Source organism: Sus scrofa, chromosome 1 (assembly GCF_000003025.6).
Source record: "Sus scrofa isolate TJ Tabasco breed Duroc chromosome 1, Sscrofa11.1, whole genome shotgun sequence".
Lineage (NCBI taxonomy): Eukaryota > Metazoa > Chordata > Mammalia > Artiodactyla > Suidae > Sus > Sus scrofa.
The window spans coordinates 129442896-129461071 of NC_010443.5; the positions used below are offsets into that span (position 1 = coordinate 129442896).

The window sequence follows — 18176 nt, forward strand, 5'->3', positions numbered from 1 at the left end:
ATGTGCACCTGTGACTCGCTGCTTTTTATCTTTTCTTCCTGGTACAAGCTGCTTTCCTCCCGGAACTGTGGCCACTTTTGTTCCAGTTCTGCAAGGCACGTAAATCCACTTATTTGCAGCTCTCCTGAAATGGTTTCCCTCCCCCACTCGTCCTGGGCCTGATGCTTGATGGCAGGAAGTCTGTTTTTGCCCATTTAGTGACACAAACACACACAGACAGACACCTCCAGCATGGGATCTTTCTCTTCTCCAGCTAATACTGCTGAACTTAACCTTCAGGATACCTAATACCCAATGTGATTTTATAACCAAGGCTGGTAAATGATGCCATGGCCTTTGCAGATTTCGAGATCTTTTGAACTACTTTTCGACGCCCATGGACTTTTTTTTTTTTTAATTTTTTTTATTATAGTTGATTTACGATGTTCTGTCAATTTCTTCTGGGCAGCAAAGTGACCCAGTTATACATTTATACACATTCTTTTTCTCATATTATCCTCCATCATGTTCCATCACAAGTGATTAGATATAGTTCCCTGTGCTGTTCAGCAGAATCTCATTGCTTATCCACTCCACATGCGATAGTTTGCATCCACTAACCCCAAACTCCTAGTCCATCCCATTCCCTCCTTTTTAATTTACAAGTCGTTGCTGAAGGCCAATGGACTCAAGATGCAGCTGTGTTCAGTCATAGAAATAAATAAAGAGCGGAAAGCTCACTGGAGGAGCCAAGTACATGGGACTTCACTGCTATCCTTGAGCCCTGGGCCCCGTGAAGGGGCCAGCAGGGCCTGGGTTTAGAAAGGCACAGAACGCTGCTGTGTCCCGATGCTGGGAATAATGAAAGCCCTTGTGTGGAGGTGGGGGGCAGGGGGCGGTCAACTTGCTGAGCTTACTTCTAGGAAGAAAGCTTGTCCTTTTTTTTCTCCCTAAGAATAGTATCTGGCTTGTTCCTTTTCATAAAGAAAATGTTTGAAGTACGGATGTTTCCAGCCTCAGCTGCTCAGTGCCAGCGTGTTCCTGGGGCGGTACCATGCCACGAAGGGGGGCAGGAAACAGAGTCTGGGGTGGATAAGAAGCCGAACTCAGCACAATGGCCTTGGCAGCTAACCAGTGCCATCCACTTCTACATCATCTGCAGTTTTATGTTCCATTTGTGAACTTGTTGCTGAAATGGACGAGGAGTCACCTGAGTTCTCTTTGTAATGTTTCTGTTTCATAAACATGCTCTTTGACTTTGGTATATTAATCTTAATTTCTCTTGATTCAGTTTTCTTTTTACAAGCCAACCATTACTGAGGATCTGCAGTGCTCCAGAAGTGTCATGATTTGTATTGCATGTGTCATTTTGTTGATCATGTCAATAAATGCACAAAGTTGGGCATTTATTTCCCACACAAAGGAACTAAAGCTCATTAAGGTCAAGTAATGTGCCCAGGGCTTTCTCAGCCTTAAGTTACAAAAATATAGATTCAAACTCCAGTGGACCTGACTCCGTGGTCCCGAAAGCATTCACCTGAAGTCCAGAGTGGACAGCATCCATTGCTTCTGTGTCCTTGCTTTCTGCATTAATCTGTCATTCTATTTATTCTATAAAATTCTCCATCCACAACCCTACAGAGTTTAGAGGTTTATCGAGCTGACATTTTGAAAGCATGCAAAGGATTTCAGTTTTCAGGTGTCACTTAGAAGGTGTCACATCTGAGTTGGGGTGTGGAGCGTGTCTATTTATAGACTACCATAATGAGGTGGTGGTTCTGTAGTAATCAAGCTCAAGATATCAGAAAGGTGACATTTTATTTATTTATTTACTTACTTACTTATTTACTTACTTACTTACTTATTGTCTTTTGCCATTTCTTGGGCTGCTCTCACGGCATATGGAGGTTCCCAGGCTAGGGGTCAAATCGGAGCCATAGCCGCCGGCCTACACCAGAGCCACAGCAACGCAGGATCCGAGCCGCGTCTGCAACCTACACCACAGCTCATGGCAACGCCAGATCCTTAACCCACTGAGCAAGGCCAGGGATCGAACCCGCAACCTCATGGTTCCTAGTCAGATTCGTTAACCACTGGGCCACGACGGGAAGTCCAGAAAGGCGACATTTAAATAATATGTAAAATGGCACTCTTAACCAAAGATCTCTTGAAACAATGATTTCCATGCTTTTTCTATTTATGTATATTTTTCATAGCTGTCTATTTCAAAGAACAAGAAACTTTTAGAGTGGATTTTTTGGTTAGCCTCAAAGATTATATCTTATGATGTCAGCAGATATCCTTCTTTGAAGACTGTTCACAATTGAAGAGGCCAGTCAAGTTTCATTTAATGATTTTTTAGAATAATCTCTCTGGGGAAAGCCCCCAAAAAGGATTTAGGACGTACAAATTTAGTTTTACTCAGCTATCATTAAAATAGCCAGGTTAAAGAAATTAGGCTCAAACTCCAAATAAGTATAGTTTATGGGATAAAGGCACAAAGGTAAAATAGCAAAGCAAGGTTACTATAGGACCCCTCCCTATAAACATAAATAAATAAACACTCTTCCCAAGTCAGGAAAGGTTCCCACCCACCTGGAGACCTTGGATAGAAACTGAGTCAACATTTGAGGAAGGAGTAACTGCAAATGAGAACGAAAAGGAGAGGTTAGTGATTTCCACTACAGTTCCGTGGAATTTAGTTTCGTCTTCAAAGCATGTTCTCCTCTTAGTCACGTGGCGCATGCAGGGCCCAGCTTTCCGCTCTGTCTGTGCTGCCCATTCCTTCTATGGAGAAGTTAGATGTTTTGAAATTCACCGAATGGACCCAGGCGAAGTTATGCAAGAATTATTCTCCAATGGCAGATGAGCATCCCTGTGATGCTTAGTCTGCCAGCTGGCAGGGGGGGGGGCTCTTACAAAAAGCTCAGCTGGGGGGTAGTAGCCCTTGTGGCGCACTGGGTTAAGGATCTGGCATTGTCACTGTGGCTTGGTTCGCTGCTGTGCTGTGGGTTCAATCCCTGGCTTGGGAACATCTGCATGCCTCATCAGGAGAGGCAAAAAAAAACCCTCCATTGGTAGGCCCAGACTTCTGTGGGTGTGTCAGTGCTTGAGTCCACATAGGTGAGCCTCTCTTTGAAAGCTGATCTCAGATGACTGAGTGGGCCCCCTCATGTCCCCTTTAAGGCACTTCAGAATCACATGTGCTGTTGGTGCCAGCTTTGATTTCAACAGAATAACAAACCCCCAAGTTCAGCTGCCTTTCAAAGCCTCACACTCTTAGTACCCCATAGGTTCATCTTCTGGGTCTTTAATTCATGAACTGAATGTTCTATATCTTCATAACCCCCATTTTAAATGCTGATCTCCGGGGTTTAAATGCTCTGTGCAGATTTCCAGCTGGGCCTGCAAAGATACAGGTCTCACACAGGTCATGTTAAGCCTGACCTGACTTCCCCCATACAGTGTCCCAGGATCCAAATTCCATGGACATTTCTATTCCTACTGCCTGTGAGCACCGCAGGCTTCTAGCACTCCGCCACCAGGAGTGGCCCCCCAATCCCAGGCTGGATATATCGAGTATCCCTCTGTGTGCATGCTTCCCAGCCTCGGCTATACAAACACTTGTCCCTGGACACAACTAAGGAGATTGTGGCAGAGTGTAGCTGTGAACTATACACCCGTGTTCATTTAAAGGGGAGGACATCTCTTCCTGCTCATTGAGGTATTAGCCCAGAGGAAAGGTGATATTTTCATCCATTTGATTTACCCCTAGTCACCACCATCTGATGAGCTGGGACTTTTCCAGTTTTATATAAAGGAAAGAGAAAATTGAACAAGATATGTCCAAGAATGTTCAGAGGTCCCAGGGTTCAATGTCATTCACTTTGAATGAAGTACTGGGAACCCAAAATCATCATGTTACTATTTAAATACTTAGAGTTTAGGAGTTCCCTGGTGGCCTGGTGGTTAAGGACTTGGCATTGTGACTCAGGTTCTGTCCCTGGCCCAGGAGGTTCCACATGCCACAGGTACGGCCAAAAAGAAAAAAGAAAAAAACCAGGGACTTCCCATTGTGGTTCAGTGGTTAGCAAATCCGACTAGGAACCATGAGGTTGCAGGTTCGATCCCTGGCCTTGCTCAGTGGGTTAATGATCTGGTGTTGCCTTGAGCTGTGGTGTAGGTCGCAGATGCAGTTTGGATCTGGTATTGTTGTGGCTGTAGGTTAGACTGGCAGCTATAGCTCTGATTCGACCCCTAGCCCAGAAACCTCTATATGCCACGGGTGCTGCCCTAACAAAAGACACAAAAAAAATCAGCAAATACTGAGTGAACACAATAAATAAGTACATAGAGTTTAATAATTGTTCGGTAAGAGCCAAAGAGCCCCCAGCCTCCTCTGTCATTACTATCCCCTAGCTTCTCTTTCTAGTGGACAGAGTGCATTCAAATACATGCTCTCTCGATTCTCATAACCACAACCTATGAGGTGAGAGTTGTATTCTCCAGTTTGTGGGTGAGCGAGCCAAGGTGGGGAGAAGCTGGCCCAGGGCTGCTCAGTGAGCTGGTGGGCAGTGGCAGTGGGCCTTCCAACACTAGGTCTCTTCCTGCCCACTTCTGTTTTCTCCCCATCTTCTCTTTCCTATTCATCTTCCTCTCGATTCATCTTCTCTCATTACAAAGAACAAAAGGTCACACTGTGTCTACTTCCTGCCACGGGACCATCACCAGGTCTGACCCTGGGTCCTACATTTATTTGGAGACATGTCAGGGCAGGAGTGCGCTTTCCAAGCTGACAGGGGATGTCGATCCCTGTTTACTGAACATCCTTAGAAAATCATAAGGTACTGTCCTGCTGGAAGATTCCACGTGTTGTTCCTAGCATTGTGTGCCATAACAATTCTGTATTGTATATATAGGGAGGGGAGAGAAAGTGACATTTCCAAAGCTTCCCATGAGTTAGGAATGATCAGAAACCAAACCTCAAAGTTGTTCTATAGGCATTCCCCCTGTGGCACAACAGAGACGGTGTCTCCGCAGCACCAGCAGGTGGGTTTAAGCCCTGGCCTAGCACTGTGGGTTGAAGGATCCGGCATTGCCACAGCTGCAGTCTAGATCACAGTTGGGGCTCAGATCTGATCCCTGGCCTGGGAATTCCATATGCCTCCTGGCAGCCAAAAAAGAAAAAAAAAAAAAAAAAAAAAAAAAAGGTTTATAGGACCGAGTTAGTTTCAAGTTTCAGCAGTAAGATTTTTAATTCATACCTACAAAAAGTAGTTAATTTTATAAGGTAGGGAATGAGGCAATGCTAGTGCCAGTTCGGCATCTCCTAATTAGTTGAATGACCTTGAGTGAGTCATGTTAGTTTCCTGGAACCAGGAGTTCAATCTGATACAGGGGCCCCTTCCAGATTTGCTACTCCAGGATTTGAAGGATTATATTTTACCTCGTAACTTGTTAAGCTACTTAAAGGCAGGGCCTGGGCACAGCATCTGAACCTGGGTTACTGTCTTAGGAAGGGCAGGAAGGGCAGCCACACAGAGGAGACCTCAACAAAACAGGCCAGTGACACTTCCTGGAAGTGCAGGGTGAGGCTGAGAGCAGCCGACAGCATGCACAGGTCACCTGAGGGTCATGACTCAGGTAGCGCCAGGCAGGTGGGGGGAGGAGAGAGATGAGGCCTGGCATCCAAGGGTGGCCCATTATCCAACAGGCTTGGCCATCAGGGGTGACCACTATGAGGGCAGGGATGAGGGAGAAGGTGCACATTACCTGCAGCCCAGCCCAGGGAAGGCAGGCCCTGGGTACCAGACAGTGTTCAAGAATGGCATGCAGATCCCAGGGGAGCCAGGGATGGGACGGGGAGCTGGGAAGGAGGTCAGCCTTCCCTGAACAGGGCCCTGGCAGCTTCAAGCCACTGCACTCATAGGTGGTAAAGGCACCTGGAGATCGCTGCAGAGACCTGGCAGCTGCCCCAGGCTTGGGCTCTGGGAAGGGATCTCGGAAAGAAACCCTCATGGATGGAGACTGAGCCAGCGGGAGGACTTCCCACTCCAGCTGAGGCTGGATGCAGAGCAGGGCAGGCCTGAGCCCAGAAGAGAGAGGGGTCCACAGGTCCAGTGCAGAGGATCCAAGAGGGCGAGGTCAAAGAAATGACATAAGGACAGCTGGTGAGCAGCTGGCTCTCCCCAGTTGAGTGTGGCAACCCCTCCAAGTCCTTTGGAGTTACCAAGGGCCCTCCCCAGCCCCATTCAAACCAAGCCAGGTATCTACTAATCAAGGCAAGGAAATTACTAGTCTTGCTGATTTTACCACTGACCCATCATATCCTCAGGAATGCAAAAAAAAGCCTGCCATTCTAAATACAGGAGTCCCAAACCTGGGATTTCTCTAGTTGTCTCAAAGAATTGTGTAAATATTTTAAGTTGTTTTGATTTGAAAAGTAAGTAAATAAGTTTTCTAGTGATGGAAATGTACAGAAGCATGTCTCCCAATCTGTTGGTTTTTAAATTTTTTATTATAATTGATTTACAATGTTCTATTTTTGTAGCAGTAGCCAGGCAGCACACTGTGTGCTTGTGTTAAAATGATCTTTATCTAGATGGAGAAGTTAGCGCCATCTGGTTCGAGCACATCTGCATTTGCGTTATGCACTTGTTTTAGGGTTCAGATCTTAGCAACATGTTTCTGGCTGTGCCCAGTATATATCCACGCACAGAGGCTCACAGCTGAGCCATGGGATGTGTCTGCTTACCTGCTATATTCCATTTCCATTCCTGCACAGGATTAGAGTAGACGTCTGTTTTCTTTAATAGGATTTTCCATCGCTGCATAGTCATTTTCCTTTTATAATCACTGCCTTGAGTTTCATCTTTTCTTATTTTAGTTATTTTCTTGACTTCTAAATTTACCCTGTAGAATTCTAGATAGACAAAGAGAACTTCTGTAACAAACATTTCTTGACATCCTAAAGTTAGAGATCACTAGAAGGGTGGGAATGTTAGGGAAGGAGGTGACGTGGGCCAAGCGGAGGCCTCCCAGCAGGACTCACTACCCTTTCCCATTACAGCAGCAGGCCTGCGACCCAAGTGACTGTGGTTTCTGGGGCTCCCCCATCATGTACCGGGGGTCCCTCTCTCAGAGGGAACTTCTGCCATCTAACCTGGTCCTAGGCAGCTTGTTTTGTGCAAAAACATGTTCCGTGATCTCAAGATCTGAACTTTCCACAGCGGCAGGGGTGGGGGTTGTGGGAGTTCACATCTCACTGTTCACTGGGCACAGATTTGCATGCAGATCAGCCATTTCCATCGGCCTTCAGCTTCATGTCCTAGTGCTCCCGTGCACCTGCCCTGGTAAGACTTTCTCTGAGGTCTTTTCAGGTTAATCACCAAAACCAAGATCTTTCCCACCTATGCTCTTCTCCAAGATCCCCGCCCTCCTCCCGTCCAGAGGACTGTGACTCTGGGGGCAGTGCCTGTTACATGTTGCGACGCATGTAAGATGCTGTCTTGTTTGTCCTTTTCTGGTGCAGTTGTAAACAGCACTTCCTCACTGACCTATACCCTTTCAGGTACATGCCTACATCATCAGCTATCTGAAGAAGGAGATGCCAAGTGTATTTGGAAAGGAAAACAAGAAAAGAGAGCTGATCAGCAGGTTGCCAGAGATCTACATTCAGCTGCAGCGAGAATACCAGATTTCTGCAGGGGACTTCCCCGAAGTCAAGGCAATGCAGGTAGGGGAGCCCATTATTACATCACCGGTGGGGGTGGAAGGGCACCCACCTTGTCTAGCTGATTGCTGGAATCCTGCGTGGGTTTCATTCTTTCTTTTCTTTTTTTTTTTTTTTTTTTTTTTGTCTTTTCTAGGGCCACTCCCATGGCATACGGAGGTTCCCAGGCTAGGGGTCTAATTGGAGCTGTTGCCACCGGCCTACACCACAGCCACAGCAATGCGGGATCCGAGCTGTGTCTCTGACTTACACCACAGCTCACGGCAGTGCCAGATCCTTAACCCACTGAGTGAAGCCAGGGATCAAACCCGCAACCTCATGGTTCCTAGTCTGATTCGTTAACCACTGCGCCACGATGGGAATTCCAGGTCTCATTCTTCAGGATGGAGGACCACACATTGAATTTTCCTGGCAAACCATGAGAAATCAGGTCCTGTGAATAAAGCAGCAATTGTCTGCCTGCCTAAACATTTAAACAAGAGGGAGACATTTCAAGAAGTATATATATATATATATATATATATTTTTTTTTTTTTTTTTTTTTTTTTTTTTTTTTTTTGCTATTTCTTGGGCCGCTCCGGCGGCATATGGAGGTTCCCATGCTAGGAGTCGAATCGGAGCTGTAGCCTCCGGCCTACGCCAGATCCACAGCAACCCAGGATCCGAGCCGCGTCTGCAACCTACACCACAGCTCACAGCAACACCGGATCGTTAACCCACTGAGCAAGGGCAGGGACCGAACCCGCAACCTCATGGTTCCTAGTCAGATTCGTTAACCACTGCGCCACGACGGGAACTCCTCAAGAAGTATATTAAGCTCACCTGAAAAAAATCCTAGGTACACCACCTCCCCTTAGGTTGTGTTCAGGGTTTTCACATTGAGGTGACACCTGTTTTTTTGAATCCCAGAAGGATTTCAAAATTGTAAGGGAATTAGAGCTGAGGGTGACCTTGGAGGTCACAGAAGGTGGCCTCCTCAAGCCGGCCCTCCCCAGCACTGCCCTGCACTTCAAGATTATGTGCTCAGGCAGCGTTGCTGGCTCAGGGGCCCAGTCCAAGGCCATGGTGGTCTGTGGACAACGCTGGAGTTCACTAGATGCCATAAGCTCTGCTCACTGAAGGTTCTGTGTAAAGGTCAGCTTTGGGCAGCCTTGAGCCTAATTTCAGAGTCTCCTTGAGCTGTGTCTGGACATCCCCAGCCCGAGTGGGTGCTGCCACCCTAGACCCATGTGCCCACCTCCCTTCAGTGGTGTTAGATGACAGATAGGTGACTACTGATAGCAATTCTTGACTGTGTTCCCCCAAGCAAAGCCACTCCACCTGGCTCCTCAGAGAGAGCCAGACTGACCATCTCCTTGTCCAGTGCAAGGACATGCCTGCACCGGAGGCCACAATTTTCTCTGGAAGGCAGGCAACACAATTCAGATGCCTGCAGCCACCAGCCGGGAGTAACATGAAAACAAGAGAGGCAGGCTGCCCCCTCTGACCACCACTCATTTCTTGCACTTGGTAGAGGTGTGGGTTCCTAGAAATACGTCGCTCCCAGGAGGAGAACAATTCTGCAAGTGCGATGAGAACTTGTGGGGCTCACAGTGGGGGCATACTGGGAAGTGTGTGTCCCCCGCCTTGATGGGGAGGCCCCGCCCTGCCTGGTGGTCACTGACCTATGGGGGTGCAGGCCTGGATGGTTCTTGAGAAGCTGAGAATCTGTCAAGTGTCCTGTCTTTGAAATTTTGACTCAGACTTTCAAAGAATAGTGCATGGGCCAAAGAGAGCAGACTGCATACTGGCTGCACCCTGGAGACCTCTGGCCTCGGAGCCACTGGCCTACCTCAGGAGGGGCCAGGGGATGGCAGTGGAGGCAGGGGTCAGCAGGCCACAGCAGGGGACACATCAACCCTGAGGGGTTTTTTATGAACACTCTGTATAAAGTACCTGCTTAAATAAGAGTAGGATACACTTACTGTGATACCTGGGATCAGGGCGACTGTATCTGGTATATATGATCTGGTCAGATATGTTTTAGTTGCCTTTAAAAATTACATTAAAACAGGGAGTTCCTGTCGTGGCACAGTGGTTAACGAATCCAACTAGGAACCATGAGGTTGTAGGTTCGATCCCTGGCCTTGCTCAGTGTGTTAAGGATTTGGTGTTGCCATGAGCTGTGGTGTAGGTTGCAGACACGGCTCAGATCCCGCATTGCTGTGGCTCTGGCATAGGCCGGCGGCTACAGCTCCAATTCAACCCCTAGCCTGGGAACCTCCATGTGCCGCGAGAGCAGCCCTAGAAAACGCAAAAAGACAAAAAAAAATAAAAAATAAAAAAATAAAAAAAATTACATTAAAACGTCTTTCTTTTTTTTTTTTTTTAAATAAGTGAGTTGGGATTCCTGTACTCAGTTATTGAATTTGTTCTGGTCACAGAAAGTTGAGAGCTCCTGGGACCTCTTCTTGAGCAGGTTCTGCTTTCACACCCTCAGGTTATGCCCTGCACCCCATGACCAAACTGAGGGCAACTGTCTCCTTGCATCCTTCTGATATTTTTGAAGGGAAATGGGTTTCTTGCCTGGAATGAAAGCTGTGAGTAAATACTCAGTGTGTCTGATGGCCACATGAGTCATCTGTGGCTCGTCAGCCTCCTGAGGGTCCTGTGCCGCCCCCCAAAGAGGTGCTGCTCCTAAGCCCTGAAGCCTTCCTGACAGACCTCCCCTGCCCATTTCTGTGGAGCTCCCATTCAGAGCAAGCAAACACTGTGACTGGAGCCACTCCTGACCACGGTAGCCTGGGCCTGGCCGGTCATAGGGCATTAGGCCCTCCCGAGCTGGCCAGAGGGGCAGTCCCCCACCTGGATCCAGGGAGCAGCCACAGCCCATGTAGCTGGGACATGCAGAAAGGGTCTGAATCTTCACTGAGAACCCCGCAGGCAGGCCCCACACTAGGAGCCTTAGTGTCTGCAGTGGACACCTGAGTGCCCTGGGAATGGGAGCAGGAGTCCCACCTGACTGGTGTTCATTTATTCATTCACCTAAGAACAGTGATTAAGGTGCTGTTCTAGTCCCCTGGAATCAGTGAACAAACAGTAAAAATAAAAATCCTTGGGAGTTCCCTTGTGGCGCAGTGTTTTAAGGATCCATTGTTGTCACACAAGCAGCTTGGGTGGCTGCTATGGCACGAGTTCAGTCCCTGGCCTGGGAACTTCTGCATGCCATTGGTGCAGCCAAAAATAAAATAAAATATAAAAGCCGGAGTTCCTGTCGTGGCGCAGTGGTTGGCGAATCTGACTGGGAACCATGAGGTTGCGGGTTCGATCCCTGGCCTTGCTCAGTGGGTTGGGGATCCAGCGTTGCCGTGAGCTGTGGTGTAGTCACAGACGCGGCTTGGATCCCATGTTGCTGTGGCTCTGGTGTAGGCTGGGGCTATAGCTCCAATTTGACCCCTGGCTTGGGAAACTCCATGTGCCACGGAAAGCAGCCCTAGAAAAGGCAAAAAGAGAAAAATAAAAATAAAAGCCCTTGCCCCTCCAGCGTATCCATGCTGGGTTACGGTCTTTTGTTGCTATGACTATAACTGGCAGCACAGCCCCATATTGGGATCTGCGCTTGTTATGACATAAGTACTGTTATGCTTCAGTGTAATTCATGTATTTGGCATCTCATTTAGTGTCTCTCTCCTGTGGAAGGTTATAATGCCAAGAAGTCAGTGACCCATGTCCTGTTCACAGCCACATCCCCAGCCCCTGGGGTATAGCAGGCGCTCAATGAACACTTGTTGCATGAGTTAGTAAGTTAGTGTACGTTAACCCCATAGCAGGCTCCAGGGTCTCGAGTTCCTCAGACCCTGACTCCCACAGGGCTCACAGGCCAGTGGTTTCTGGAGCCAACCCCTGAAAACTGGCCAAGGATTCTTCCTTGGGAAGCCAGCCAGGTCCTGATCACACCACTCCAGTCCCTTCAGGGAATCCCCAGAGAACAGGGCAGGCCTGGAGTCCCGAGGCTCTGCTTACTGTCAGCTGATACCTCAGGCTAGTTTGCTGTCACCCGGGAAGCTGTGGGGGTTCCTGGTGGGGGTCAGGGCCTCTGTCTTCCCACAACCAGCACAGGCTTTCAACGTCAACTGTGCCTGGGGCAGTGGCAAGTGCAGAAGTTTGGAGATGACTTGATCGTGACCTTTGCACACCCCGGGGTCACTCAGAGGCATTGCCACTGCCAGTGTTAGGTCTCTGTTCTCCCTGTGCTCCCATGTCCCAAGCTGGCCAGGGTGACTCTTTGCTGTAGCAAGGAGCCGAGCATACTTTGCAGACTTTTGCCCAGCACTGGAGCAGACCTGTGACCTGCTCACGCATCTGCCTGTGTCTGCCCTATACACTTTGCTGCGTGATGAGTCCATACTATAGCCATCTTGATTGCTGGCACAGTTGTCTTTCTTAGAGAATTGGGCCCCCACAACTGATGAATTGGCAGCATTTCAACAGCAGAGGGCAGCAGAGCCATCCCCTTCTGGTCGGACCTCCCCAGTGGATGGGAAACTGCTCCTGGTACTTGTTGAGAGTGAAGGCAGGGGGAGCCTAGTGGAGGCGGGGCTGAGACCGACCTTTGTCTCTTGGGAGGGAATTGCAGGATCCCAGGTTTGATGGCTTTGATGGATACCGTTGTTGATGAGTAAATCCTTAAATTCCCCAGTGCGTGTTCATCCGGTAAAAAGTCTTGGAGCCACCCTGGTGGAGGACAGGGATGGTGTGGTTTAACTTGGGTCACACCTGCCTGTTCAGGGCTGGGAAGGTGGGTCCCTCCCAGATGAGAGTGTCGGGCTTATTTCCTATGCGCCCTGCGAGGCGGGATTGGCTGCTGCTTCCTGTCCACCCCTGCAAATATGTGGCCCATTCCCCTGGCTGGTTTTCCAGAGATTTGCAGTCTGAATGCATATCCCCTGCAGGTGGGTGGATGGTTTGGGCGGGCACTGCCCTCATTCGTCCACTTGGCCAGACACAGGGGTCCTGTGTGTGCCCAGAGCTGAGGCTCATTCATGAGGAAATAGGGTAGGTGTCCACGCACCCAGGGGAATCCAGACTTGTTTACCCCAGCGGCACTCAGATTTTTGTGTAGGCTGCCCGCTCTCCTTCTCCTGGGCTTTCTCGCCTCCATTCCCTTAGCTGACCAAGCTGCCAGCAGCAGGAGCCCGGTGCCGGCAGCAATGTTTGGTGCTGATGTTAGGGGAACATGCAAGTGACAGTGATCCATCAGCAAAGATGAGGACATGCAAACTGGAACACTCCTTAGAAACCAGACAGGCCTGACTACCCCACCACTCTAGCCCAGCCCAGCCTGCTTTGACAGCCATAGATTGTGCTGGTGAGAAGAGTGTTGGGAGGCCACCTCTGTAGAGGCATGTCCGGCTGTTCAGCTTTCAGATCTGTCCCCTCCACCATCTCAAGCTCAGGGCTCTACTTCTGAATTACAACCTGGTATGCCTGCCCTGTTGGGTACACAAAGAAGGGCCCAGCTCTAGAGTTCCACTCCTGTGCCTGGAAAGTTCAGACGTGAGAACCCCACCAAAGAGAGAGCTCTGGACAGCCCAGGGTGTGGAATGCCTGCTTTAAGGGCGCATCCGTCTCCCTCCAGCCGTCCCTCTCCCCTTTTGCTTCCTTCAGGGAGGGTGTTCACCAAGTCTGTGCCTCCCCTTTTTCAGGAACAGCTTGAGAACTACGACTTCACCAAATTCCACTCGCTGAAGCCCAAGCTGATTGAGGCTGTGGACAACATGCTGAGCAGCAAGATCTCGTCCCTGATGAGCCTCATCAGCCAGGAGGAGATGAGCATGCCCACGCAGCTCGTGCAGGGCGGCGCTTTCGACGGCACGGCCGAGGGCCCCTTCAACCAGGGCTATGGGGAGGGTGCCAAAGAGGGCGCCGATGAGGAGGAGTGGGTTGTGGCCAAAGACAAGCCTGTCTATGACGAGCTCTTCTACACCCTGTCCCCTGTCAACGGCAAGATATCAGGCGTCAATGCCAAGAAGGAGATGGTGACCTCCAAGCTGCCCAACAGCGTCCTGGGCAAGATCTGGAAGCTGGCCGACTGTGACTGCGACGGCATGCTGGACGAGGAGGAGTTTGCACTGGCCAAGCACCTCATCAAGATCAAGCTCGACGGCTACGAGCTGCCCAACAGCCTGCCCCCCCACCTTGTGCCCCCCTCCCACAGGAAGTCCTTGCAGAAGGCTGATTGAGAGGCGGGCCGCACGGAGGGCAGGTGGTGCGGGGGGGCCTGGGCCAGAGACCCACGCTGCCACTGACTCACTGAGTGACCCTGGGCAAGGCTCTGCCCTCTCGGTGCCTCTGCTTCCCCATCTGTAGAATGAGGGAGGGAAGTCACTGGACACAAGATGAAGTCCTTTCACCTCTACAATTCCCAAAGTTTCTATTAAAATACTGAGGGGAGAGGATGGATACAGAGAGTAAAGGGTTGAGAAGAAAGGGAAATTGTCCAAGGAGTACTCAGAAGCCTGGAGAAGCCCAGATGTGGAATCCAGGAGCCACAGGGAGTAAGCTAGGGGGCTCTGCTGGGCTTCCCTAGACTCTTCATCCTTTGGAACCTGGCTGTCCCTCAGAGGGCACTGGGTGGGGGGTGGGGGGGCCTGCAAAGACAAGCTTATTTTGTTTATTTCGTTTCCTGCTGTATTTAGAGTAGAAAAACAAAAAAACAAAAAAACAGCAGAAGGGGTTTCTGTTCTCCCCAAACTGTCTACCAAAGAAAAGATTGCTGCCCCAGCTTTTAGAGGACACGCCACATCCACATGTCCCCATCTTTTCTGCAGCCCCGCAGAATAGTTGGGCAGGCCACAGAGAAGTGTATCCCGGTGCCCGCTGGCTGGTCCTCCCAGAGACCCTCCAGCCCTGGGGACTTCCCAGCAGAGTTGCATTTGGTTAGGAATTTGGAACTCAAAGCCTTAATTAACCCGCGCAAGATTTCTAGTATTCATTTCTAGTCACATTGAAATTTGAAGATTAGTTTTACTGGTCTATGCAATCATTTGTAGCAAAGTCTATCATGCCTCAACTAGAGTAAGAAAAGAGGTGGTTCTCCCCAGTCCTCAGTTACTGTGGTTACATGTCCCCAGGGCTCCTTGGTCAATGGCCAGACTTAAATTCAGCAAAAACACAGCTTGGTGTTTGCAGGGTCCTGGCCCTGTGAACACCAGGAGATGAGGGGCCAGCCTGCACTAGCTGTCAGGTGGAAGAGGTCAGTCTACTAGGGTTAGACACTATTTTCATTTAAAAAGGGGGGGGGGCATTCTTTATTATGTCCATTTTTTTTTAATATCATTTCTGTATAGAGGACAAAGAAAGGCCTTTATACAGAAACAAGATGGAACCTTCGAAAGGCTGTGTGGTTCGTACCAGGAGCTAGGTTTGGGCACTTAACCTGTATGTCCGCTCCTGAGCATCCTCTCCCCAGGTGCCCCATGTAAACCTCTCTGGACCACTTGCTCAAATACCTGTGTCCACTGGAGCCCAGCCTCCCAATATGTGGGCTCCCGCTGGGGGACACAGGGGCCTTTCACCATTATTTATGGAGTGAGAGAGATCTGAAAGAGTGATGGCTGCGTGGCCTGGGGTCTTGCCAGCACCAAAAAGTAAATGAAATCTGGACAGTTCCACCTCAGTCTTCCGAAATCCACTTTTTTTCTTCTGGTGTCACCTGTGACATCAGAGCCAGAAGTGCAGGTTTAAAAAAAGGTTCATTTTAGAGGAGCATTTATCTGGATGCCAGCCCTCACACTCCCTAGCTTTCTAAATCGTTGTAAGCAAAGTCAATACTTTAACCTGGTTTTTAATCTTAATGAGCACTTTTTAATTAATTAGACACGTAGGAAAGAGACATTTATAATTCCAGTTCTGTAATCTGAGCAGATTGTTCTGTGAAGGCACAAGGACCACCAAGACGCGTTAGTGCCATGGACGCGCTGAAGGGCAAGGTGGAGAAAGGGGCGTTCATTTGTTCAAAGGTTTAGAGATGCCAGATTAGCAGACTTCCATTCAGAACAATCTAGCTTCTTTCACTCTCAGTTGTCATATATAAAGATAAATATATGCACATGTTGCGTGCGTATGTATTTTTGACACTCGTTGATGTATGTCTTGATATAGCCAAGTCCCTAGGAACACAGAGGAATATGTTTTAGAGGAGCAGCAGATGAGGTTTCTGGTTCTTCATGGATGGAAACGCCTCCTAGCATTGTGAGTGCCCTCGGATGAGAGAGCATCCAGCAGCTGAATGCTTCCCCTGCTGAGAAAAAAAGGAAGAAAAAGGAAATCACATGTCCTGCTTTCTTACTATCTTAAAACACGAAGTCATCCGTCATGAAAAAGTGGATTGGAAAGAAAAACACTGGAAAACCTTAGGGATGGCGGCCAAACGAGCACCCATGTTTTCCCAGGACTGGCATAGAGTTCCTTGAGTCTGTGTCCCAAACACCTGTCACCCCCCGGCCCCACACAGCAGGGCCAGGAGCCCAGGGCCCTCAGGATCTGGACGCCTTGCCCAACCGTGTTGCCTTCCTACACCGCCCCCTCCCCAGAGTGCTCAGAGATGTGGGGGGTGGGAGTAGGTAAACTCTAGAACTCTGAAACTGTCTCCATGCTCTCTGTGCTTCCACAGAAGGAACCTAAGCATCTGGAATCTGTTTTCTGTGCAGCACGTGGTATCACAGAACACAAACTTCTGCCATCTTGAATTTTGGACAAAGTGGACATTCAAGTCATGAGCCTATCTGCACAGAAGCATTGCACTGAGACCTGCCCAGCCCCCCAGCCCTGCGGCCTCACACAGAAGTCCAACCTGCTGGGCATCTTAGGTGGATTCTTTCCTCACCACGTGCTTAGATGGCCCGGAGCAGGGCTGCTCCTCCTTGGAGACGGCCATGCAATCCAGCTGGCTTTCATTTTTCCAGGGCTGGACCAGGTTCTCTAGGACACTTGTCATCAGGCAGCAATAATGCCTGGGTTGGGACCTTGGCTCTTCCCTCAGAGCGGTGGACCTTCAGGGGTTGGATATTTATTCTGTATCGTGGGATTGGAGTCCAGATGCATGAGAAGAGAAGCCAAGTGCTCCTGCTCTCCCTCACCCCCCGCCCCCATTATCAGCAGAGCCCTCGTCCCAACGCCCTGGCCACAGCCTCTCCTGTGTCTGCTGGGTCTCAGGACCACCCCGTGCCACACTGGGCATGTCTTGTACCCAGATGGAGTACAGGTGGATGAAGTCCACCACTTAGGGTGGGGTTTATCCACCAGAGTCATGGCCTGCCAGCCTCCACCAGAACCTTCCCACTTTGCAGCTGCACTTCTTCCTGGTGACCAGAGTGATGCCTTGGAGATAAGAAAGGCCTTTAACAGAGGCTCTGTTTACTCCCTCCTTGGGATGTGGCGGAAGAAAAACATTCTTAGGACAGATAACTCACCGAGTGCCCACAGACTGAAGTGAAGAGTATACCAGACGATTAGCCGATGCAATTAATACACAATGCTTCTATTTTTTTGTAATCTTGTTTAGAAGTGTCAGATAAAAAAGGACACAGCCTACTATCAATAAACTTCTGAAAAAAAAAATTCACTCTCTTTTCCCCATTGGCTGTGGTTTCCTGTTGACTGTGTGCCAGCTGTCTAGGGAACAAAGCGGAGATCCCTTGGGTCCATTCTGAAGTGAGGCAGAGGGGTTAGGGGGAGGGTGTGCCCCTTGGCAGGCCATCCCTGTGACCCCACGACTCTTCCTGCATCCTCTCTGTGTGGGCAACTCCCAAAATGGGGCTCCTCCAGCAGGAAAGCAGTTCCACCCACTGTGGGCTGAGGCCAGGTGTGGGAGGTGGCCCCAAGGGAAGCTCATGAGGGGACCCTGGAGAAGACCCTTCTGAGGCTGGGGACAAGAGGTCACTGAGCATTCAGGAGATGGCCTCTGTCCAGCACCTGGGGCTACAGCAGTGCTAGGGTGCTGGCAGGCTGGTGCTGCACCTCCCTCTCACCACACCTCACTGATGGGGACCACCCATCTGTGGTTTCCCCACCGGCACCCATCTACTTTTTGGTGATCCAGACCAGGAATATCCTTAGCAGACCCCTCCCCACTTTCCCACCCTCAGTCTGAGACATGAGGTTTGGGGAGATAGACCCTACCCCTTCTTTCCAGGGTGGGTCCTGATTGGCTTGAACCATTTAGAGTATTTCACAGAAATTGTTCAAGAATGGGCATAAGGCTGTGAGAGAGCCAGGCCTCTCAAACTTCTGTTCCAAATCTCGGGAGAGATGTCCCCTCTTTTCTGAACGATGCAGTGCAAAGAAGTGAGCCTCTTGGTACAACAATATAAATAGCATTGAGAGGCGTGTCCAAGGTGCTGGGGGAAGAGGAGGGAGGTGAGGCTTGGCAGCAACCAGCCTGTGGAGCGAGAAGATGGAGGAGGCATTGAGAAAAGCAAAGGAA

At 49.6% G+C, this 18176-nt stretch overlaps 1 protein-coding gene across 1 annotated transcript in view; it reads left to right on the forward strand.

Moving 5' to 3' along the window:
• Positions 1–17311, forward strand: part of EHD4 (EH domain containing 4) — an 85692-nt gene extending 68381 nt beyond the window's left edge. Inside the window, exons 5-6 of the mRNA XM_021097351.1 lie at positions 7550–7714; positions 13396–17311. Coding sequence (XP_020953010.1) covers positions 7550–7714; positions 13396–13932 — 702 coding nt within the window. The 3' untranslated portion in view covers positions 13933–17311. The remainder of the gene's footprint in view (positions 1–7549; positions 7715–13395) is intronic.